Source organism: Amphiura filiformis, chromosome 13, assembly GCF_039555335.1.
Source record: "Amphiura filiformis chromosome 13, Afil_fr2py, whole genome shotgun sequence".
NCBI classification, from domain to species: Eukaryota; Metazoa; Echinodermata; class Ophiuroidea; order Amphilepidida; family Amphiuridae; genus Amphiura; species Amphiura filiformis.
In genome coordinates, this window is record NC_092640.1 from 37,092,158 (window position 1) to 37,118,533 (window position 26,376).

At 37.9% G+C, this 26,376-nt stretch overlaps 1 protein-coding gene across 1 annotated transcript in view; it reads left to right on the forward strand.

Moving 5' to 3' along the window:
• LOC140168298 (membrane metallo-endopeptidase-like 1) overlaps positions 1 to 26,376 on the forward strand; it is a 52,351-nt gene that overhangs the window by 20,901 nt on the left and 5,074 nt on the right. The window contains exons 3-18 of the mRNA XM_072191653.1: positions 391 to 459; positions 2,247 to 2,408; positions 4,552 to 4,635; positions 5,482 to 5,699; positions 7,622 to 7,681; positions 8,208 to 8,324; positions 8,826 to 8,912; positions 10,409 to 10,542; positions 11,311 to 11,533; positions 14,130 to 14,228; positions 20,914 to 20,991; positions 21,946 to 22,049; positions 22,392 to 22,450; positions 22,844 to 22,895; positions 24,423 to 24,490; positions 26,106 to 26,236. Of these exons, the coding sequence (XP_072047754.1) occupies positions 391 to 459; positions 2,247 to 2,408; positions 4,552 to 4,635; positions 5,482 to 5,699; positions 7,622 to 7,681; positions 8,208 to 8,324; positions 8,826 to 8,912; positions 10,409 to 10,542; positions 11,311 to 11,533; positions 14,130 to 14,228; positions 20,914 to 20,991; positions 21,946 to 22,049; positions 22,392 to 22,450; positions 22,844 to 22,895; positions 24,423 to 24,490; positions 26,106 to 26,236 (1,745 nt within the window). The remainder of the gene's footprint in view (positions 1 to 390; positions 460 to 2,246; positions 2,409 to 4,551; positions 4,636 to 5,481; positions 5,700 to 7,621; positions 7,682 to 8,207; positions 8,325 to 8,825; positions 8,913 to 10,408; positions 10,543 to 11,310; positions 11,534 to 14,129; positions 14,229 to 20,913; positions 20,992 to 21,945; positions 22,050 to 22,391; positions 22,451 to 22,843; positions 22,896 to 24,422; positions 24,491 to 26,105; positions 26,237 to 26,376) is intronic.

The following is a 26,376-nucleotide window of genomic DNA, read 5'->3' on the forward strand; positions in this document are numbered from 1 at the left end:
GCTCTCCCATTCATTTGTGTAGGGCCAGATTCAATCCAATTACAAACCCATCAAGGCTTTCGTCCTACACAAAAATCTCACCTGGCTAAATTTTTTTAGAGAGTCCAGTATAATATGATAGGCCTACTTCTACCACTGATTATACATGGATCCAATGAAGAGCATGAATAGAGAAAAAGTAAGGAGGAAGCCTTGATCAAGGCTATTTTACTCTGCTTACAAACCGAATCCTTATTTATGTACGCCAGTGAATTTACAGTTGTGGGAGGATCTTTTAGATGCTGATCCAGCTATTTTGACCAAATACCTCAAACTTTTAAATCTATAGTGGCATTTTTCAAATTGTTTACTTTATTTTGATAGACCCTGTATTTGTATTCATTATTTCAGTTGCTGTGATCATTATTAAAAGCAAGAATGACGCAACGCTATGTACAACTGCCCACTGCGTCATAACAGGTAAGCAAGAATGACGCAACTGCCAACTGAGTTATAACAGGTAACGTAACCATGATTGACGCAACGCTATGTACAACTGCCCATTGCGTTATAACAGCTAACCATGAATGACGTAACGGTATGTACCACTGCCCATTGCGTAATAACAAGTAAGCAAGAATGACGCAACGCTATGTACCACTGCCCATTGCGTTATAACAGGTAAGCAAGAATGACGCAACGCTATGTACCATTGCCCATTGCGTAATAACAGGTAAGCAAGAATGACGCAACGCTATGTACCACTGCCCATTGCGTTATAACAGGTAACCAAGAATGGCGCAACGATATGTACCATTGCCCATTGCGTAATAACAGGTAAGCAAGAATGATGCAACGATATGTACCATTGCCCACTGCTAACAGGTAAGCAAGAATGATGCAACGCTATGTACCACTGCCCATTGCGTTATAACAGGTAAGCAAGAATGACGCAACGCTATGTACCATTGCCCATTGCGTAATACCAGGTAAGCAAGAATGACGCAACGCTATGTACCACTGCCCATTGCGTTATAACAGGTAACCAAGAATGGCGCAACGATATGTACCATTGCCCATTGCGTAATAACAGGTAAGCAAGAATGATGCAACGATATGTACCATTGCCCATTGCGTAATAACAAGTAAGCAAGAATGACGCAACGCTATGTACCACTGCCCATTGCGTTATAACAGGTAAGCAAGAATGACGCAACGCTATGTACCATTGCCCATTGCGTAATAACAGGTAAGCAAGAATGACGCAACGCTATGTACCACTGCCCATTGCGTTATAACAGGTAACCAAGAATGGCGCAACGATATGTACCATTGCCCATTGCGTAATAACAGGTAAGCAAGAATGATGCAACGATATGTACCATTGCCCACTGCTAACAGGTAAGCAAGAATGATGCAACGATATGTACCATTGCCCATTGCGTAATAACAGGTAACCAAGAATGGCGCAACGCTATGTACCATTGCCCATTGCGTAATAACAGGTAAGCAAGAATGACGCAACGCTATGTACCACTGCCCATTGCGTTATAACAGGTAACCAAGAATGGCGCAACGATATGTACCATTGCCCATTGCGTAATAACAGGTAAGCAAGAATGATGCAACGATATGTACCATTGCCCACTGCTAACAGGTAAGCAAGAATGATGCAACGCTATGTACCATTGCGTTATAACAGGTAAGCAAGAATGACGCAACGACATGGCGTACCGCGAGTCACCGACCATGACGGGGAGGGGGGGGGGGGGGGTTTGGTAGGCACCAGACCTGATTGGAGGCCGTTTTTCGGCAATATTCCTAAATTTTCTAGGCCTAAGCCCCGTCGGTATTGTAACATCCGGTTTTCGCTGAGTAGTTTTGGGACACTTTGACCTATCGGGGAAATTGATTTAATCATTCATTATAGGCCTAATATAATAATTAATAATGGTATCTTTTGAATATTTTAAATCAATAATTTATAATAATCATGTTTTTATTATTATTATTTATTCTATTACATTGTAAAACATTGTAAATAATATTTTTCTACGCACAAAAACAGTCCTGATAGGTCAGAGGACAAGTGTCCCCATACTGCAAAAATTGTCCCAAAATGCATTAATGCCGATTTTGCTAAATCTATTTCCCGCTGTCCGCTTTACCTCGCGACAAACAATGTTTCATATTCCTTATCACACAAAATTCATCATGTTGAAAATAATAATTTTTTACTGTATTTTGCACACACTTTATACATTAAGCCGGCGAGCTTCTCAGTAATATAGATCCTGCAGTTGACCCATGTGATAATTTCTATGAGTTTGCATGTGGCGGATGGCTGAAAAGGAATTCCATACCAGAAGATCATTCCAGTTATGGGACATTTTCAGGTCTCAGCGATCAAGTGGACGTTGTTCTGAGAGGTCAGTACGCGGGTAGGATTATATAAGCCAAAATGGTCATTGAAATACATTTCCAATAAACCTCCATTAAAGGAAATCTGTACCATAAACTAATCAATGGCTAATATAGTTATATACCCCTAAATTAAACATACCAGACGGTCTATATGAATTTCGGAATATTCCTAACAAAGAAAAAGCACTTTTAATCCTTCGTTTCTGCGATTCATGGAAGCCGCCATGATAGCTGCTTGCGAATCCTTTCTGCCACAAGCGGTAGTGTAACCTTTCACACAGACCCGCGGCGAGCGTGTGTTGCTATGGCATTCGCGACCCCCACAGCGAATTTTGGTTTTTAGTGCTGTTTTTACTTTTCGTTCTCAAAAGACATTGTTGATCATAAATATTACTTAAAATACATTTTTTATGTTCTTCTGTAGTTTTATGGGTAAAAATTGTTGCGTTTTCTTTTGAACGAATGTTGAATCTGAACTTTGGTAGTATTCGCTTCGTGTCACCAAAGTTCACGAGGGACGAGGCTGTTGCCACGGATTTCGCTGGTTTCAAAATCGGGGTACCGTTACAGCGTAATAAAATACATCGGGTATTAATATATCCGCCACCATGGATTACAAACTGATCGCTGATTGTCGTAAGGAATTAAGAATTTCTCCTTTATTTGGACGTATATAAGCTTGGGACTTTTACTGTTTGTCGTTTTTATTATTACTGCAACTATATAGCCATTGATTAGTTTATGGTACAGATTTCCTTTAAGGTAATACACTATTTTAAAGTGTTGCGATTTGGTAGTTCACAATATCTTGCGAATGGTAGTGAGCTTTGGCAAAAATTGCATTATTCATTTCCTTGCGAGCGTGTAGAAGAACTCAAATATCACAGAAATACTTTTGTAGGTCCTGTGGTTCTTGAGTTATGTTGCAAAGAGGGCGGAAACAACAACACTTTTGTAAAATGTACATAACTCATTAACGACAATAAATTAAGCAAGTTTTCAAAGTATATGATTTGTAGAATGAACTTTTGCAAAACATCAAAGTGTTATTTTTCAATAATATATTTATTTAGACAATAAAAAAAATCGATTTTTTGGCTGCTTCGACCAACAATACCGCATCTACCCTTAAATAATTACGACATTTTGAAACCTGATTGAGCAAGCTGTGAAACCCGGGAGGGGCGGGGAGGGGCAATCACTAACATGGGTGACAGGGATGTGTGGCCACAATAACTATTTTCAACCCCCTCATCTCACCCAATGACCAACGTACTCATGGTACTGTAAGCAAAGGAACTAATCTAGTTTTGATAATCTTTCACAGAATGATCGCGTTTTTCTCGAATTTCACAATTGTTCATAACAAAATGTCCCATTTTGGTGGCTTTTTGAAAGTTTGAAAATCTAAAATTGACCGATTTTTATACTTTTACAATGTTAAGACCAAAAGGTTTTCCTTGTTTCACTAGAAAACTTCCCCTTGTTAAGCCTCCCTGGCCCTTGCACCGAATGACTCATTTTTTCATTTCAAATCTCTCACTAAAAAACCCTAGGCTGGTGTCCGTATTATATCCCCGTCACACCCAAAGCCAAGTGAGCCCCAAGAGGTGTGAAACATGGCTAGCAAAGGGGCCAATCTGTAACCATATGGACAATTTGACAACTTATCGGCACCGCAGCCTAATTTGTTCGGTCTTTGGATCGACCGTAGACGTATCGATACTGCTTCGATACTTTGTATGAGAATAGACTCCTGTGTAGTCCACTTGCCTACCGTGCATACTCTAGCTAGTACATTTACCCATAAAACACAGAATTGTATACATTTGTGCACAATTGATAGATTTTTCACATCTGATCTTTTCAGTGACTCCCTTTTTTGCTATCTCCCCATTTGCCAAGATATGTTGTTTTCGATAACATACGTATACTTAGCTTTTACTGTTAGTAATTATAAACCGTTTTTATGACAATTAATTGAATACTTTACTTTTGATAAACACCATCTGTGTAATTTCGAGGTCAACTGAATGCGTTCATCATTATTAATAACATATATTTTATTTATCAAAATTCGATTATAGCTTTAACATAATTGTGTTGCTTCTTTTCACTTGTTCTAATAGTAATATTTTCTGATTTCAGGACTGCTTGAGAAAAAGAAAGCAAATGACGAAACTGAAAGTATTAGAAAGGCTAAAGATCTCTATAATTCCTGTATGGATTTAGGTAACGTATATATCATTAATATCATTTTACTATTTATAAGTAGGGCCACATTACGATATACAGATGGTTTTAACAGTTTGAACCTATTTTACCAACGCTTTAGCTGCAAAAAGGTAGAATAACTAATTCAGCTGTAACTCTTAGAAAGTTTTTAGCGGGTTCGCCGTCGGACAAGTTTAGAACTGTCAAGCTTTCGTTAGGAGTAGCTCTGACTTCTTCAGGACAAAATACCGAGGCATGTGACATGTAGACCGGCTCTTACCCACTGATGGCTCTGAAAAGAGCCGTTCAATGAGAATTGCTTCGTGTCAACAGAGAACAGAAGACCTCGCCTATCTGCCAATGTTAAAGGGTTTGGTGGCTCTGAAAAAGGCCGTTTACTAAAAAGAGACTGCCCCTTGTCAACAGAGAACTAGCAGACTTTGCATATCTGCTGATGCAACTGCAGAGAGTTTGCAAAAAAGTAGGTTCCCCTGTATATCTCTTGTGCGATAATTAAATAAATTGGCTGCCCCGACCGGGGCTGCCCCTTGCCTATGAGGTCAATGATCATACAGATGGACGTCAGATGATCGTTTTACAACCGTGGGTGCGCGATGATTATTCACTTGCGGACGTGGTAGAGATTAGCGGCGTTCTGATTGGTTGCTTGAAAACAGAGAACGTCACATACGGCTGGTGTCTTTGCCGTCATTTCTATTGATGGTACAGAAGTTTCATTGACTCTGATTTTAACGCTGATCACACTCTGATCATAATAATAATAAAATGCTTGTGTTTAAAAATTGTTTACATGCTAAACACTGTTTTTTCAGTGATGTCTCTGTTTGTAACTTCTTTTTTCAGAGACTATTGAAGCGAAAAACTCTACACCTCTTGTCCAAATTGTCACAAAATTTGGCGGATGGCCAGTTCTTGGTGACAAAGAAGGCGGCTCCTGGAATAATGCTGACTTTGATTTTGAAACTTTGTTGGCAAATTTTGGGAAAGAACTGGGACAATCAGTGATTATAAGCTCTGGTGTAGATACCGACCTGGAAAATTCATCAAAACACATTTTGTCCGTGAGTATTGCAATTATGTCAGCTTTGCTCTTTTTTTACAAACTCTCACACTAATTGTACGGCAATGTTCAAGCAATATTCATTTTTTGTCCAAATTGATTATTTCAAAAGAAATTGGGTAATAATAGGTCGAATTCATATACAATACATCTATTAGGGTAGGCGAATGTGACTCGACTGGATGTAGCTTTGATTGTCTTAATAATTTTCAATCCAAAATGGACCAAGCGTTTTTAAACAGTGTGATGGTCGAAATATAATCACGAGGTGAAAGATGGATTGTTCCATTCAACGAGCCGGAACGCGAATGGAAGAATACACAAGTTAGAATACACATCTTACATCGGGCGAATATATTTCGTCTCATATTCAACCATTCCTTTACATGAATTTGGATAACGCCAACAGTGCGCAGTTTTCCCCCAAAAGGGATATTGGTCTTCTATCAACAGTCCAGTCCAACTACCTATCCAGCCAGGTAGCAGGCAACATGGTATCCCACAATGCTATGATTTAATTTATATAAATATACGTTCTTTCTTGGTTTTGAGTAAACAAGATAGTGGTATTTTTTTCATCAATTTTGATTAAATTGAAGAAATTTGCTTATTTATTTTTTCAAAAATCCTTTAGTAATTGTTTTGTTATTTAAAATATTCTCCTCCAGGTGAATTTTGTTTCACCTGGTGAAAATTTGTCATATTAGATAAAACTCAAGTGTGCAAATCATAAATACCCCTGATCAATTAGGTCACCATGACCAACTTATGTTAAGTTTGCCGCGCCGAATTCAGAAGACTTCCAAAGGCCTATGTTACCTGTGCAGGAAACTTGCTGCTTGCTCGGGCAGTGTTTCATGGCCAGGCAGTCGGACTGGACTGATCAAGCTGAGGTCTTGCAGTTCTGCCGGTCAGAATATATTGTGGAATATAGAGGATAACTGTTCCTGAAGAAAGGAGTAAATGGTGAAAGTAACAACGTTTTGGAAATTGTCTTCTGCACAATATTTGTTTTATAAATTATATTAAAAAAGATACCGTTTAAGGTAGTATTTGCTTTTAATTATTTGCCGTGCCATTCTTCTTATTTTGAGTCCAGCCATAACTAAATCGGCGCGTCTAAAAGCCCGCGCACGGCATGGGGCACTTCCCCTCCCCACCATTGTTCCATAACCATTAAGGTATAGGACATTTTTTGTTTTTGCTATAACCCCAGAATGAAATGCATTTAATTATGTTTGTACTCACTCAGGTAGCATTGTGTGTGAATTTTACATCCGAACTAAGTGCTATTCTTTTTATGGGCATTTTAGTGTCTAAAATGGCCCAAAATGAGGGTTTTTCAATATTGCCGTCCATTTCTAATCGTCACTCCCATAGACTTTACATGTAAAATAAAAAGGCTCATAAAAATTTAATAGCACCTAGTTCGGATGTAAAATTCACACAAAATCCTTTTTGAGTGATTACAAAGATAATTCAATACTTTTCATGCGAGGGCTATGTGGAATTTTTTTAAATGTATTCCTTGTACAATGGAATTTTACAATAAAATGTCCATTGGAGACAAAGGTGTCCCCCGTGTTGCTAAACACTCATAAAATTACATCGGAATGCAATGTGTTATGATCTAAAAAAGACTGAAGGTAATATCCAGTTTCAACCTTGGGAACTGGCATATCCTTTGCATATAAAATCCTTGCACAGATGACAATTTGAAAAACGTCGTTACTTTCACCAATCGCTCCTTTTCAGGAACAGTTATCCGCTATGTTCCCCAATATATTCCGACCGGCAGAACCGCATTACTAGAGCTCAGTTTGATTAAAAACCAATATTCCCGTTTTTGGGAAATTGTGCACTTTTGGCGTAACACTGATCGTTTAAAGTATATGATTAATTTGGCGTCTGTTTGTATTGCAGATAGACCAGTCAGGACTAAACATGGCGAGAGATTATTTCCTGGAGGATCAGTACGCAAATGTGAGTTAATCAACAATAAGAGATGATTGTAAAGTGTCCCTATAAACCCTGAAGTAAGGCCTACCTTACGCAATTGCCGAACGCCGCGGCAGCGACAATGAAAACACATGACTTTGCGCTGCTACATACTCGATAAACTTGTCCTCTAGAATCACCATAACATGTACAAGTACATAATACAGAGGGACGCCTTTGTTATAATTCAAGACCGAATTACAAAGACTATTTTGGGTCTGACGTCAGGGCAAAGGCGCGTCGTGATTGCTCCAGGACTGTATTTTGGTCTGGTTGACTGGACGTCATACTAGTGTTTTTATATTCAGTCTTGGATTATCTGGGGCATAGACATTGTAAGACTTTAAAATAAATAAGGGTTGGAAGAACAACACGGTAGGTAGTCGCACACACTTACATTGTGCATATTGAGCATATTAAATGAAGAGGTGAAGGCAACCAACCAGCTTGTGAAAATCATTTAGACCTTAAGAAATCATCTAATATATCAACCGTTTATCTTTTGTTTTAGTATAAAGAAGCCTACGCTAAATATATGATTGCAATAACTACCTTATTGGGGGCAGACAAAACAACAGCACAAAAGGACATGGCCGATGTGTTAGAATTTGAGACAAAACTTGCAAATGTAAGTATAATTGTGTCATTACTAATATCATAATAGTTTCCATATTATTCTATGGTTTCAAATATTATTGTTTTGTAACTGAACACTATGGTTCAGCTATTTTTTTTGGAAACCGCTCAACTTACAAACAACAGAGGGCGCTGCTGAATATATAAAATACAGCATGTGCGCATTTTATTAAAATGCCAAGTGTCCACATTTTTATACAAGAATCATGTTTGCGTAATATACACATTTTAACACCAAAATTACACATTTTAGGCTGTGAATATGTTGCATTATTATTATTATTATTATTATTATTATTATTATTATTATTATTATTATTATTATTATTATTATTATTATTATTATTATTATTATTATTAATGACACCAATGGATCTTTCTATCGTACCATACGCGGGATTTGCCGTAAAAAGCGAAGGTGTTGTTGCTTTGTTGTTGTTGTTGTTGTTGCTATTTTAACTTTTGTATATTTGTGTTATTCCATTCTAAAAAGATGACAATTCCATCAGAAGAAAGAAGAAATATTAGTAAATTTAATAACCCTACCAATATTACACAGCTGGAAATAGATATACCAGAGGTAACGTTGTTCTAGTCCTTTATTACTAAACTGTCTTATAGATGAGTTGACCTCAATGTTTATCAACAAAGGCTAGGGACTGGTATATAGATATGCTTGAGCGAACTGCATACAACCAAAATGCCTTATTGTGACGTAGCGGGAGTTTTAAAAAGAACGGGCCCTGAACAAAATATGATGCGCGTGCATACTACCAGGCAATAACGTCACATGTCAACTCATCTATTGTTATTATTGAAGCAAAGTAGATTTAAACTGTCATTCAACACAAGTACAGTACAGGCTCGACATTGGAAGATTTCTTCACGAAGTGCATAGACTAATCTGAAAGGGGTCTGCATAAACCGCGCGGGTTAAATAATTATTGGGGGTGTGTCGGGAGATTGTGTCAAATGAGTTTTGATAGAAAATGTGCATTCCATGAGTTTACATTATGGTGCTCATAATGTAGTGAATTAACCTAATATGGCGGATTTAAGGAAACTGAATCCCTATTTTTGTACTTCTGTTACCAAAAGCAATCGTGCAAGCTGGCGGTCAAGAAAGCAGGTGAGACCTGTGGTTCGAGATTTGTTTCGGTCCCAGCCGGTTTGTGTTCCTCCGTCACTAAACAAACCTTGTTTAGTGACGAAGGAGCACAAATCGGCTGGGACCGAGACTAGTTCGAGATCCGCCTTGTTTCTTTAAGTAACATGATTTTTTGTTGGCATATCTGTAATGTTTGCACATGTCGAAACTTATAATGTATATAATTAGAATCAGCTAATTTGTTGTATTTGTACCCCATAAAGCTCCACGACTAAGTGGATTGGATAGTAAGTGAGGTTTCTTTCATTTTACCTCATTGGGACCTATTTCGGCTTAAAATGACCAGAAAAAATGACTGACAGTTGTCATTAATATTAGTTCATAACTTGGGCAACAAATAAAAATATCAAAATTTGACCGAAATCGTATAATTGTTTCAGGTGAAAGGGACTGTTTGTCCGCTTTTGAAAACTTCTGTTTTGGCACTTGCTTCTGCTATTCTCAAGAAACTCAAAACGTGTTCGACATTCTTCGCAAAAGGTTCTAAAAGGTTGTCAGAAAACGATTAAATGTCGGGTTATATAAAGGGTATATAAAGGGTATAAAACGTTTTCTTAATATTCAAAAACAGTTTTGATAACCTACTGCAAACATTGTAACATAATGTTATTTAACTTTTGTCAAAATATTTGGCAAAAATTGTTTGCTAAAAATAGTTTACAATAACATTTTGAAAACATTTCAAAAATATTGTTGTAGTATATTTTCATGCAAAGCGTTATCAGATGTTTTCATTACCTTTGTATAACCCGACATATAATGTTATTGAAACGTTTTACCTAAACTAAAACCCAAATTATAACTTCTTTAAAACGTTTTAAAAACATATTTTTGTTTGCTGGGATTATGATGAAAGTTCACATTGCAAAATTTACATTGAATAATGATCATTTTTCTCCTCTCCTTAGATAAAATGGGCAAAGTTTTTTGATATTCTCATGCCAGAAGAGACAAAACCAATAACTAGGGATGAAACAATTGTAATCAGCTCGACGGCTGCCATTGCTCAAGTAGCAAAGTTGATGCGAGACACACCAAACAGGTATTTACTCTTAATAATGGTGATAAACTAATGATGATGAGGATGATGTTGATTGTGATGGTGATGGTGAAGGTGATGGCGAAGTGGAGGAAGAAGGAAGGGTGGAAAAAACGACGAAGATTATGATGACGACGAGGAGGAAGAAGTAAATGTATAAATGTATAAGGGATGAAATCAAAACTCGACCGGCGGTTGATCGGCGGTTCCGTCCGGTTGATATTGTTCTAAAAAATGGCAACCGGACGGAACCGGTCGGAACCGCAGGTCAACCGCCGGTCGTGTTTTGATTTCATCCCAAAGGGGAACAAGACGAATATGACGATGACAACGATGATGGTGTCAGTGAAGTGATGATGATAATGATGATGATGATGATGATGATGATGATGATGATGATGACGAAGATGATAATGATTGCGAGGAGAAGGAGGATGAGGCAGAAGAAAATATTGAAGAGGAACAATGAGACGAATATGACGAATGGCAATGTTGATGGTGTTAATGATGATGATGATGATGATGATGATGATGATGATGATGATGATGATGATCATGATGATCATGATCATGATGATCATGATGATGAGGACGAAGATGATAATGAGAAGGAGGATGAGGAAGAAGAAGAGATTGAAGAGGAACAATGAGACGAATATGACGAATGGCAATGATGATGGTGTTAATGATGATGATGATGATGATAATGATGATGATAAACTATTCATTTACCAGTTAAAACATTTTTTCTTTTTTTTTCTGTATAAACAGAACAATTGCCAACTACATGATGTGGTCGATTTCTGCTGTAACTATATCTAGTTTGAGTAGGCAGTTTCTTGATGCTAGACAAGACTTCCACAAGGTCCTGTCTGGATCGAATGCAGAGACTCCGAGATGGAGTGAATGCGTGGGTACTACCAATGGCTACCTGGCCTTCGCAACAGGAAGAATGTACATTGAAGAACAATTTACCGGGGATAGTAAAAAGAACGTAAGGGATGGAATGAAAAGTAAAATTTAGAGAAATTTGGTTTTTACTCTCATTTCTATCGTGTGGTATCGTTTAGTATATGCGCATTTTGTTCTTTCTACTTTAGTGTAAAGGTCCGTAGGACCAACATTTTGGCGGGTAGTGTCGTATTGAGGCTTTCCCTGACTATAGAGAACAGAAGAAGGGTTGAAGGTGGATTTTTGGTACTTTAGGGCAAATAGGAAAAAAATAACAAAACAAAACAATGCACTCCTATATTACTCCCAAAAATGTAGGCTAACTTAGGAGACGGCTAAATCCAAAGTAGCCATCTTGAAAAACTTTTAAGGTAATACGATGTATTGTTGGTCGAAGCAGGAACAAAAAAATGTAGTTCACAGCATCTTGCGAATGGTAGTGAGCTGTAGCAAAAATTGCATTGCTCAATTCATAGCGAGCGTGTAGAAGAATTTAAATATTACAGATATAGTTTTGTAGGTCCTGTGGTTCTTGAGTTATGTTGTAAAGAGGGCTGAAACAACAACACTTTTGTAAAACGTACATAACTCATTAACAACAATAAATTAAGCAGGTTTTTAAAGTATATGATTTGTAGAATGAACTTTTATAAAACACCAAAGTGTTATTTTTCAATAATATATTGATTCAGATAATGAAAATTGATTTTTTTTGGCTCCTTCGACCAACAATACCTAGTATAACCTTAAATGGGAGACGTGATTGAGGGTTCATTTCATACTAATTTTATGACCAGGAATCTATTTCAGTGGTTATACATTTTATGGCCATCTTAATATTTGGTAAAAGAACTGTTTTGGCTCTGTTTATCACCCGGAATGCTTTCAGTGTCAGGATCTTACCAGAGCCTAGGTTTACTGCGACGGAGAGCATCATAGCAGAATGTTGCATTGAGATGGTGACTTTGAGATTAGCACTTGTACAAGTTAGCACAAGTCAATCCAGCTTGATTAATAGATGCGTCACGAGTGGAAACAGCGAGCAAACAAAATGTCACTTATAGAAAAAGTAGCCGTTTTGGACACCCGTACACTTGTTAAAAGCAATAATAGTGTAATAAGGTGCACCAAATGGCTTCAGTATGGCCTTCATATTTGAAAAATTGTCCAACATCTGAGAGGGGCACATCCCCCTTCAGGCACACGCATGCGTCGCCCATTTTTACCCTCATCACCCGATACGAGCAAACTATCTGATATTATTCAAGAACATTTGCCATATATACGTCGATGACTCGACTCTGATAATTAGAGAATAAAGGTATTGTTTTTAGCCCTGAGTCATCTATCGTCTCATATAACAATGGCGACATCATTATTTTAAGTAAAACAACGAGGCGAAGCCGAGTTGTTTTACGCCAAAAATAACGATGTCGCCCGTGTTATATGAGACGATAGATGCACGACAGCGGTTAAAAATAATACCTTTATTCTTATTCTTAAACACTTCAATTTTTTAAGTTTTAATCAAATTAAATCCTACATTTTGCAAGGAATTACCGAGGGCTTAAAATCGATCAGTCCCGTTGTTGCTGTGCGCCCCCGATTGGTGTAAATAGCGAGTACGCGTATCGCATCGACGCACAAGCGCTGACCCGTGTGATATCGTGTCATATCACACGGGTAAAGCTGGGTAAGAACCAATAAGATTGCAGGAACGTTCTCAAGTGTTTAAGAATGAATTTTAATCTAAAAGTGATGCAATGTTCACAATGTGGATGCAAATCACTTTAATTCTCACAAGAAGGTACATGTAAATGGATTCTCGTGCAAAGGCATTCGGCAAGATAATCGCACTTGATATTGAATTTAGATCTCGACCTAAATGTAATAAGTGTAAGAAATTAAAGGCACCCCCCTAAAGAAGACTAAAAAAGAATTCCCAAAAATTTTCACCATATTTTGGTCTGGGAATTCCCCTTTTAAAAATAGTCATTATTTTCACAACCCTTAAAGAAGACATGGAAATTTCCAAGAAAAAGACGCCTTTTTATTTTCGGCTTGAGAATTCACAAAAGTTTTGGCAAAAATGTGCCTGTCTTCTTTAGGGACACTGGAAATCCCCATTTTTTTAACCATTTTATTGTCAAAATGGGATTTCCCATTATTTTTTGATAAAACTTTGGTCTGGAAATTCCCCATTACGTTTTGTTACCTGGAGAGATTTGATCATGTCTCACCTCCTTTTTCAACCAAATCGACGGTAATAACTCCTGTAGTGAGGGATCAACATTTGACCACAAATTGCCTCAGGCAAAACTCACTTCCTGGGAACTAAATACCACACAAGGTCATTTTTATGTAACTCATTGACCATTTGTGTTATATATACTGCCAATAGCTATTATGATATCCTTGTGATCTGGTCAACTCATTGACATGTACCAAGCTCAGGAGGGAATTTAATTTTTGATCAATTCTCTCCAGGTAGTGAAACGTAATGACAAATTTATGGTACAAACTTACATATCTTATTTTAGGGGTGCCATTAATTTCTGGAATAGCCCAATAACTGCGAGTTCTAATGTATTACATTATCCTCATCGTAACAGGTCTGTCTTTTTATTACATTGATATAGATAGATGAGTTAGTTACTAATGTGAAGATCGCTTTCAAGGAAATGCTGAAAGACAATAAGTGGATGGATGAAGAAACTAAGGTTGCAGCGAAAGAAAAGGTTGGAACTTTACTTTTTTTTCGTTTGAATGTCAATTTTGTTTTAAACATGTTAAACGAGTAAGAAGGACCGAAGGAAGATGATCTAATTATACAGTTTGCATTATATGGCAGGTTATAATATTACTATTAGCAAAGCTGATGCAAGATCATAATTCGTCGTAAAATACCAACCAAAGTTATATGTATTTTATTTGCACATTGCGCATCTTAGTATAAATAGGGGAATGTTGTATCTGGGTATGTCTATAAAGGCTCTGTCAGTTTTGATCCAAATGTCGCCAAATTCATACGGGAGATCGGGGAATATACTAAGACGGTAATGCACTTTATTTGATTAAAAACGGTTAAGAATTGGCTGCAAAAACAGTGAAAATATGGGTAAAAACGGGGTTTTTGTTATGAAAATCGGTCACCAGCCTACGCGTCGCTGCAGCTGGCCGGCAGCGCGTCGGCGCCGCGTGCGTAACGCGCATTACGCCAATGCGCGCGTAAACGGCGCAGAGCCACACGACTTGCGAGCCAGAGACCAGTGGACATGAGAGAGCGCACCACCATTAAATGCGCCATTGAAATACATAGGGAAAGACGCACATTTGGATCGCGCTCAGCAGTTCAAAAACGTAACTCAGCTATCAAGTTTGGTATCAAATTAAAGCTAATCATGTATAGAATATTATTCTTTTAACAGAATATATTGGTGACCATCTACTTTTTTTGCTATTTTGCCGCAAAGAAAAAGTGTGCAAATTTAACCTTAAAAAATCACTCAATTTTCGAAACCGGACATTGTCCAAATTCGCGCCAAAACTCCATCTCTGAAATAAAACATTGGGACTTTTTCTCATATTTTGTCATGTAGACACTTGTCGGAAGCAAATGAGCTGAAAATGGGCAAATTTTGACTATACGTTTTGAAAATAAAGCCGCAACAAGCTCAAATAAGCGGTGGACTATTTTAACCGAATTTCACTGGTACATAAATCGTGGAGTGATTTGGTGGTGCGCCCTCTTATAAACGTCAATAGTTATCAAAATCCAATTTTTACTTTTTAAGGTAAACTAGAGACAGTTTCTAGTCATTTTGCAAGATTTCATCCCTCTGCGACATTCCGTTCGGAAGAAATGATGTTCCAAAAATCAGCTCGGAGTCACCAAAAGACCCAAATTTCAACATGTTCATCAACACGCAGAGTTTTGCAGATGTTGGACAGAAAATTGAATGTTTGATGCCAAAAGATACTTTCTAATTTTAATTTTTTAGTTGTGAAAAGTACAAAATGTGTGTATTCATGTTTTGAATATCTTCAATATAGGCCTATTTACATAATTATGTAAAAGTACCCCCCCCCCCTCCTCTTTCCCTGTCTTCAAAACAAGGCCTACTGATATTGGCAATTGAAGCAAAAATACAAATTTTTATGCGTTATTCTGATCTGGTATAAATCTACAGCAAAAACACTCACGAAAGTGATTTTTCATGCTTTTCTTAACGTCACAGACTTGTATTTTGTGGATGAATTAAAAAAAATATTCCTAAAATTAATCACAAAAGTCATTTAAAGCGTTTGCGAATGAAATAAAATGATTTATTAAAACTACCGCCCTTTTTCTATGCGCTTTTTGTACAGAAGCGCGTACACCCCAACTCACATTGTTATAAACGTCAATAGTTATCAAAATCCAATTTTTTACTTTTTAAGGTAAACTAGAGACAGTTTCTAGTCATTTTGCAAGATTTCATCCCTCTGCGACATTCCGTTCGGAAGAAATGATGTTCCAAAAATCAGCTCGGAGTCACCAAAAGACCCAAATTTCAACATGTTCATCAACACGCAGAGTTTTGCAGATGTTGGACAGAAAATTGAATGTTTGATGCCAAAAGATACTTTCTAATTTTAATTTTTTAGTTGTGAAAAGTACAAAATGTGTGTATTCATGTTTTGAATATCTTCAATATAGGCCTATTTACATAATTATGTAAAAGTACCCCCCCCCCCCCTCCTCTTTCCCTGTCTTCAAAACAAGGCCTACTGATATTGGCAATTGAAGCAAAAATACAAACTTTTTATGCGTTATTCTGATCTGGTATAAATCTACAGCAAAAACACTCACGAAAGTGATTTTTCATGCTTTTCTTAACGTCACAGACTTGTATTTTTTGGATGAATTAAAAAAAATATTCCTAAAATTAATCACAACAGTCATTTAAAGCGTTTGCGAATGAAATAAAATGATTTATTAAAACTACCGCCCTTTTTCTATGCGCTTTTTGTACAGAAGCGCGTACACCCCAACTCACATTGAAACCCTTTTATAAGAGAGCGCACCACCATTAAATGCGCCATTGAAATACATAGGGAAAGACGCACTTTTGGATCGCGCTCAGCAGTTCAAAAACGTAACTCAGCTATCAAGTTTGGTATCAAATTAAAGCTTATCATGTATAGAATATTATTCTTTTAACAGAATATATTGGTGACCATCTACTTTTTTTTGCTATTTTGCCGCAAAAAAAAAGTGTGCAAATTTAACCTTAAAAATCACTCAATTTTCGAAACCGGACATTGTCCAAATTCGCGCCAAAACTCCATCTCTGAAATAAAACATTGGGACTTTTTCTCATATTTTGTCATGTAGACACTTGTCGGAAGCAGAGGATGATTTAAGGAAGCCCCATCATGCACCGTGAAAGTGTTATCACTAGAGTTTCAACTGCCACTTAACTTCTCAAATCCCATTGAAGTCTGTGCAAAAGATGTTGTTTTAGAATTGCCCGTGTGTCGTCATTACTTGGTCGATTTTAGATCTTAAGTGATGTATGCATGAAGGATAATTCACACCTTCTGTAGATAACATAAAATGTGAAATCGACCAACCTTTTGAACTTGTTTTTATTGTAAATAATTATATCTGTCCAAATTCAAATTTAACCATGCACGTGTGTATGCAGTGGGCGGGCAGTGGTGTCATGTTCACTCACACAGCTGTGCTAACCGCAAGACTTCTGGGAAGTGCTTAAATCATCCTCTGTGTCGGAAGCAAATGAGCTGAAAATGGGCAAATTTTGACTATACGTTTTGAAAATAAAGCCGCAACAAGCTCAAATAAGCGGTGGACTATTTTAACCGAATTTCACTGGTACATAAATCGTAGAGTGATTTGGTGGTGCGCCCTCTTATAAACGTCAATAGTTATCAAAATCCAATTTTTTACTTTTTAAGGTAAACTAGAGACAATTTCTAGTCATTTTGCAAGATTTCATCACTCTGCGACATTCCGTTCGGTAGAAATGATGTTCCAAAAATCAGCTCGGAGTCACCAAAAGACCCAAATTTCAACATGTTCATCAACACGCAGAGTTTTGGTACATAAATCGTGGAGTGATTTGGTGGTGCGCCCTCATGATAATACGGAAAGAAGGAAAAATAAAGGACAAAAAGGTACATGGACGGGTCACGGGATACCGGGTGAACACGTCCGCAGACACGCTATGAGAGGACGTAATAAATACGGGAAAAAGATGTGTGTTGTATAAACAACATGAAGCGGTTTAGGCCAACGGGTTAAAGTAACTAAATGAAACGGGAACGAAACAAAGAAGGAAAGAAACTAATCAGGAAATGTAAGAAAAAAGAAGCTAAAAGAATGAGAACAGAATTAAATTAAAAACATGGAAACGGGAAATCACAAGCAGCAAATGAAAAAAAGAAGCTAAAAGGGAAATGTAAGAAAGAACAGATTTAGAAAATAATGGGAACGGGGTTAATAAATAACATGGAAACGGAAAATCATAAGCTAGGCAGAAGAAACTAAAAAAGAAAATGTAAGAAGAGACAGATTTAGATAAATAAAATGTACCTTTTCAATGATTCTACCTGTTCAGTAATTCTTCCTGTTATAGTGGACGCTCCCATTTACTCATCTAGCGGGGAGCCGCGGGGAGCCGCGCGAAGCGCGGGTATCCCGCTAGTCTATAGACCTTTTTCCCTCTTTCCCATCATGCACTATTCCAGGGGGGTATGAGTGTCGCAAAATACATCATCTCCCCGGGGGAGTACAGAGTTATGTTCATCACATTCTGGAATACGGACATTTCGACTGGTGCCTTCATCACAAAAAAAGGAATCCCCGATAACGATGATAATGGCGCCACGGTCACTAATACCTTTCGGGGGCACAAAACAACATTTATATGCCCTATGGACATGGTGTATTCACCCCAAAAAGATTCCTGTTATTGAAACCTAACTTTGCATACATTTTATAGACCTAATGGTGAAAAACTGATGACGGGACACGCAGTGATATTTTACCGGCGTCCGTTTCACTTTTTTTTCGGAGTTGAAAATAAAACGAACACAAAATCTCTTACACAGATGTTCTGCATCGCTCCGTAACTGCATCACTCGTGTATTCAATAATTGCATAATTAGTAACATCGATGTCCTTTACGATAATCCGCATATATGGAATCAGTATGCCCATATTAAAGGGCATTTCGTGATCCACAGCCTCATCCCCCACTTTTCACAAAAAAGTTGAGATTTTTACACCACTGGATACCTCTGGCTACATAATGTTTATGTACCAAATATTTCTTGCAGATTAATTTGTTTAGCAAAAATATCGCCAAATTTGAATTTCGTTCTGGTGCACCAGAACGAAATTACAACACATTGTCTATGGAGCAGTGTAATACACATAATCATGCATAACTCGCAAACGGAAAATCGGAATCAACTGAAATTTTGGAAATAAGCTTTTTTCGTGGATATCTACTGAAAAATTTCATAAAAAGAGGATGCTAGGATCACGAAATACTCCTTTAAGACAAAATAATTGCAAAGGCCTGGCAAAGACCATCGGATGCACACGATCTATGAGGTTGATGAACTACGTCATACCCCCCTGGAATAGTGCATTGTGGGATAGAGGGAAAAAGGTCTATATAAATAAAAGGAAGTCGCTAAATCTTGTCCAGAAGCAGGCTCCTAGATGCTTTCACTTTCAGCTCTAATTTATTCGTACATTGATCGGGTACATATTGCCATTAAACCATCTGACGTTCATTTTTGCAAAACTATTCAATCACTATGGAAATAACAAAAAAAATTGTCGGTTGCTAGGCCGTTGAGGTCAGTAACCTTATGGGTCAGGCCATGACAGCAAACGCGTCAAATGCCAGCGGTCTCCAACACGCGCGGTAAGTGGAAGGGTCACGCACCTGCGCGTACACGGCACCATGGTTTCACTCGCATTGCGGCGCATGGTATGGACGCACTTAATGTTGGCTTACCGCGCGTAGGCCTACATATGTGTACGCGACTGACTGCTTCTCTGAGACAGTGGCGGATCCAGGAATTGGGAAGGGGGGACACTCGAAGTTTTTGCCGCCACCTTTAACTTTTTGAATGGCCACGAAGCACCATTGTCCCCTCATAATTGGTAACTCGATCAAGGCAAAGGCCTTTTTCGGGGGGATCATTGGGTGTAAGCTGATGACAAGGGGGGGGGGGGGCATTGGGTGACAGATTTGCAAAAAGTCCACTTTTCAGAGGGAATGTTAAAATGTAGCCAACAGAGTCATTCAACTGTTCAGAATAGCCCAAAATGGTTAAATGTTAAGGGTGGGTGAGCCCAATTTAGTGGAACTTGAAAGTCCACATTTTGGAAATTCTGCGGCCCCCGCAAATAAATCCCGGGATAAATCCTGGCTATAATGTAGGCCTAGCTTTTAACAACAAAGACTCGCTTAAAATTTATTGCTGCAACTTTTAAACATGTTGCTTACGTATTTTATAAACAGGGTTTTATACCATTATAACCCGCAATTGAAACGTTTTCTAGCAACCTCTTCTAACAATAATGTTTTATGTTTGTTGGGATAAAGTTAAAATCAACCATTTTGTCACGAGCTGTTTCAAAAGAAATCTGAGGGATTGAGTGAGTAACAACATTATCACAGGTCTGGATATTCACTTAAAGTTTAGCTCCCGGTTTAGCTTCTTTAACATGACAGGAGCTAACATATGATTACCAAGCTAACATGATCATTACTATACTGGATGAATCCCGGGGAATAATCTACACCAAGACACCATGATTATCATCACCGTTTACCACGTTTACTAACCACTCCCGTTTACTAACCGCTCCCGTTTACTCAACTAGCGGGGACCCGCGCGAAGCACGGGTCTCCCGCTAGTGTATAATATAGGTGTGAATTTAAGATGGCGAGGACTGGACGGCTTACGATCAGTGGTACACCAAAGCTCCATATACCGGCACAAATTTGACTATAATTTATGTTGTATATTTTCCGTTTGACGTCTTTCAGACCTCTATTGTCCCGTAGCATTAAAACTGCACATATTTGCCCGATAAACTCGATTGATGATCCTGCAAGTTCGCTCCTTCCCTGGAAATTTTGCCGGGTATGTTGCCGGTTAAGAAACAAAACACGACCTCGAAAGAGAAGCTGGCATGATGGTCGATGGATTTGAGCCCGCAAAATTTCATTTAACGCCAACTTGAACTTTATATCAGGCTATTAGGGTACGTATGTCGTATGTACGTCTGAATGGTACATTATTCACCCAAATTGTTTTATTTTCAACATGAAAGTGAATAGATCAGAATGGATGATTATCGTATAATACATGTTCTCATGTGATTTCCTTCAGGCTGACGCTATTCGTGAACAAATTGGATTCCCAGATTGGATCACAGATGACGCGGAATTGAATAAGAAATACGAAAAGGTAAACTTATGGGAGATTATGTAATTGTAAAGCTATATAAGTGAGGACATTATTCTATACTATATGTACAATGTGAAAACAGTAAAAATGTGAGGACTACTAAGGGCGCACACCACCAATACAGCGTCCCATTGAAACACACGTGAAAACACACCTTTCCGTGCGCGATTTTAGGCCTTTTCGGCAACAAATTGACTATAAAAATACTACCAATCGATTGCAAATCGATGAAAATTTAATATATGTTTCAATGTACGGGTAGTCTTGTGATTAATTTTCGAGATATGGGCGCTTAAACAGCACCATGACCATTTTCGACCCCTTCTATACCCTGAAAACCCGTTTCTGGCCATTTTTTTTTTTTCTTTCCTACTTTATTCAAAAATTGTGTTTTGCACCTTTTGGGGCGATCCAAGTTCATGTATAGGTCTCAATGTTTTATTTAAGCTATAACATGCTTCTCCTTTTCCTTACAAGTCCACAGAAAGACCCAAAGTACCTCTAAAAAGATTTCGATTTTACCGGAACTCATCCACATTACATCGCTCGCGGAGTGATTTGGTGGTGTGCGCCCCTAAGGTTACTACGCAAAGTTTTGATTCCCTTAGAGACAGCCCGTCAACGTAATTGCTTTCTTGCCCTGCGGGACCTTTCTATATTGGAATTTCGTTAGAAAAGAATTCAACTATGGATGTTTCCGGTCTCGGGCCTGCCAGGCCTGCGGCCTTGATGTTTTTGTTGATATTGGGCCAGTAGGAACTATAGAGTCATCAAACAGCATTACACCACAGATGACGGGGGAGGGCAAAATCATCAAAATTTGAGCTAAATTGTTACTGCCCACCCCTGTGGCACCGTCACTGCTACCAACACGTCCATAGTGGACATAAAAACCACTTCATTTGCATAAATGGAAATAGGTTCAAGCCAATATGTTTTAATTTCTATTCGAAGGTTGACATAAATGAAAATGAATATTTCGAAAACAAAGCCAATTTTTGGAGGTATTGGGCGCAGAAATCTTTATCATCTTTAAGGAAGCCAGTAGAAAAATACAAGTAAGTGGCTGTTGTTTTCTCGAAATTTTAACAAAAATATCGTCGGGATGAATTGGCATATCGTCAAGCCCCCATCCCCTGTGTAATGGTCGAGTGTCTTACTTCTTCCTCCTCCTCATAAGGCTACATACTGCTAAACAGTCGTACTCGTACTATACCAATGTTTTATAGCTTAAAACTCATTCTTATTATTATTGTTAGTGTTATTATTATTATTATTATTATTATTATTATTATTATTATTGTTTTTTCTTATTGTTGTTGTTGTTGTTGTTGTTGTTGTTGTTGTTGTTGTTTTTATTATTATTTTATTATTATTATTTTATTATTATTATTTTATAGATGGGACACCGGACCAGCTGTGGTTAATGCTTGGTACAGCCCCTCAGAGAATCAAATAAGTAGGAATCACGTTAATTATTTATTTTAATTACTTCATAACAACAAACAGTCTTTCCACGCGCACGCCAGGTTGTTTTGGCATCAGAGATTTAATATAGCAACTTTGATTAAAACATCATCATGAACAAGAAGCCCATTTCAGTTTTTCAAATACTTCGAAAGTCATCTAATTTGCATACTTATGACGGTCATCTTTCGTTTGTTAAGGCATGCTACATACATCCCGATTACAGTTACTTAGGTTTTTATCGTATAAACAGATCGTGCATACCCTAATTAGGTTTGTACATATTACGAGTCGTAAAAGATGTTTAAGCAAAATCAGTAAAATCAAAAGTTTTTTTATAGCAATTTATAATAAGGCAGACTGTCTATTCTTTGCATTTCAACAGCTTTTCCTGCAGCCATATTGCAACCACCATTTTATCATCCAGAGTCTCCATGGTAAGCAAGTATTTTGTCTTAGGGGCAATGGGGGTGCAACAGCCGTGCAGAAAGTCCAAAAGTGGCAATTTTAAGGGCCTTTAGCCGACTTTATTTTGCAAATAATCTATACGCAAGCGCACTTTTCAATCGGAAAAAAAGTAATCCTACACCCCCACCCACACTCCTAAAATGAATCCTGCGTACGGGCCGAGTACTACATTCATTCTTCATCAACCCTTAAAGGCCCATGCATTCAGTGATTTGCTCATCCGGACGATCGTAAAAATCATCAAAATTCAGATTTTGGTACCTTTGTAATTGGCATAGATGTGCTAACATAGCCTGCTAGTGGTTCGGTCGAAAGCCGTGTATTTAAGACAAAATAAAGCATTTGCATGATTCTGGACTTTTGATACTGACAGTACAAAAAGTCCGACTCGAGATCGAAAGAAGCTCACTCTCCACGTACCAACACGCGTTGCGTATTGTTTCTACTACTTATTACATCAGTAACTGTTTTTCATATTTGAATTGACCGTTAGTTTGCCTCGGTGACCTTTAATTGCTTATTTTGTTTTCTACTACAAAATTGTAGCTTAAAAGCGTCTGTTTTAAATCAATTTAGACTCTACTTCCCCGTGTTAGAAACACTGGACTAGGAAGTTTTTCCAGTCGATTGGTGGCGCACTGTACGAAAATCTCGATTTTCTCAGAGTTGAAGTAGAAAACCTTTCTAAAACTTCTGTTTTTGACTAATTTGTCGATGTATTCAGGGAAAAGTGGTTTAATGAAATTCTGTAGACTTATTCTTTATTTCTAAGCAACTCTGACAAATTTCCATTTTTTTAATGTTCCTGTGAAATCACTGAAAGGGCCTTTAAGCCAAAGCACAAGGTGTTGCAAAAAACCAGGTTCATCATACAGGGTGTCCGTGAAGAACTGTATTGTCAAAAACTAATTTTGGGGGTACTTTAATGCCCAAACCAAACATAACTACATAACTGATCATGGTCATTAATATGGTTGAGGGATTTTGTTTGACAATTGATTACACCGAGGATGATTTATCGAAACTACCTCGTTTTCAAACCTTCCCATAGATTCAAATATCAATCAATGACCAAGGAGTGCCAATACTGTGCTTGTCAAAGATTGATGTTTGACTCCGTGGAACGGATTCAAAATAAGACTCTTAAGAACGGAGAGGTCAATTTTCAAAAAGTATGGATAGCTTAATATATTCTTTAACCATATAAACTATTTAGTTCTGGTTAGCTCAGACATTCAAATACCCCTAAATTAAAGTTTCAGACGATAGAGTTCTTTCAGGGACACCTTGCATTTCAGTAAGGACGTGGCAGTGATGCTTTATTGTTGGTATGCAGTTATTATTGCTTAATGGTTTATATGGTGTGTCTTGGGCCACAGTGGCTAGCGACTTCCTGTGAAGTGTGCTGAGGCTTGTGGGCTTTTTATAACCAAACGATATTAATAAGGACATGAAGGAGATAACAATATTACACATTTTTTGCTTTTAATTGACAGGTATCTTAATTATGGTGGAATAGGTTCCGTTATAGGGCACGAGCTTACACACGGCTTCGATGATCAAGGTAAGTTCTAAGAAATAATTTGAACCTGTTTTGTGCGCTTCTTCAAAGTTGTTTATGCCCAGGGACCACTCCTATTATATACTACCATGTGAAGAGTGTGGATGTGGGTGTTGCTTTGGACAGTATCTGCATTTTTTCATGGAGTATTAGCCCTAGAACAGAACTCTGGCCATAGTATCCGTTTTTACTTCCACTAGGGCCAGAGGAACTTCCATTGAAAAAATTGTTGGAGATGGTTGAACGCAACAGAACAAATAAATGATGAAAATTGACCTTTTCATTGTGTTCCTGGGTCACTTGGCATGTGTCATACCATTACCGCAAGAGCTGTAAAATTCCATTTGAAAAAACATATTTTTCACATTTATGCACACTTTCCCTACCTATAGAAATGAACCTCTATATTGACCATCATATTGTACCAATTTGTGTTACCTTCAATTCGACGATCCCTGTTGATTTGCTGTGAAAACGCTTGCATTTACTTGGAGGGTATTGCTCGGTTCTACAGTATTTACATCATTGGCATCATTTGACCTCTTGACCTGATGCGACGAGGGCGCTTTGAATTTTTCCATTTGCAACAATCTTCCCTACCAAGAATGCAGTCTATTACCATGATTACATGAGATTTTATGTGGTAGCTTGTGGGATACGATACATAGCCCATCATACGCTTAGTATTATGGGTAGCCCCGGTCCCCGCACTCTGTGCATCCGCGGGTATTCATGCTCGTCGAAAATTTCGCGAAATAAGGGGTATTTTCAGATGAAGAAACGCGATTCGCGAAACACACAAAAGAGGGGTGTTTTTTCAAACCACGAGTTCACGAAATTGAAAAATAAAGGTATTTTCATCGAGCAGCAGACGCGTTTTTGCCAGAAAAGAGTATATTAGAAATATCATTCGCGTTTTAGCGAAAATAGGGGTATTGTCGAAGGGCAAATAATTCACGAAATCGCTAAAAAAAGGGGTGTTTTTCCCCTAAAAACTTCGCGAAATGAGATGCAAAAGGGGGTGTTTTTAAAGTTCACCGACAAGCATGAATACCCGCGGATGCACGGAGTGCGGGGACCGGGTGGGTAGCCTGGAATCGCATCTGACATATATTTGACCTCGCGAGGTCCTCGCCTCATCCCGGGCTCGTCATGTCCATTTTACTTTAGGGTGAATAAATGACGGAGTAGTGGATTAGGAATAGTAAATTAACATGAAACGTACATGTAAAACACCTGTATAAAACGAGAATAATTCACGCATGACCGACCGGCCGGCCGTCCGTTGGAATAAAAAATACACGCTGGATTGTCTTGGAACTCCAAATGCTTTAGTTACAAACAGAGATAGTGCTAGTGCTTATAGTGCTTGAACACTGAACAAATGCTATGTTATATTCAGTGGTACAGTCAAGCTGACTATTTAGGATTCTCTAAAGCGTTTGATCATAATATTCTACTTAGAATTATTTCTACACTATTGTATTGATCGACCTTTATGCGCTAGAATGAAATGGCGATTTTTATCACTTGACTTTATTAGTTTAAATTGAGCAAAATGAGGCTAACCCTAATCCTAACCCAAAGGAAACATATCTGGTATTTCGTGTTATTTCAGGTCGGCAATTCAACAAAGATGGCGACTTTGTTATCTGGTGGAGCGAGGAATCCATAGACAATTTTGAAAACCATGCGCAATGTATCATCGACCAATACAGTCAATATGTTGTGCCGGAAAATAACAAAACGGTAAAAATTATAATAGCATTAAACATTATGTACTAGTACTTTTAGGGAATCTGATGGGATAGTGGTTGCTATCACTTCAAAGGTGTCTAATAGCGTAACACATGGCATTTAAATCATATGTGACCTGTCACGGCGAATGA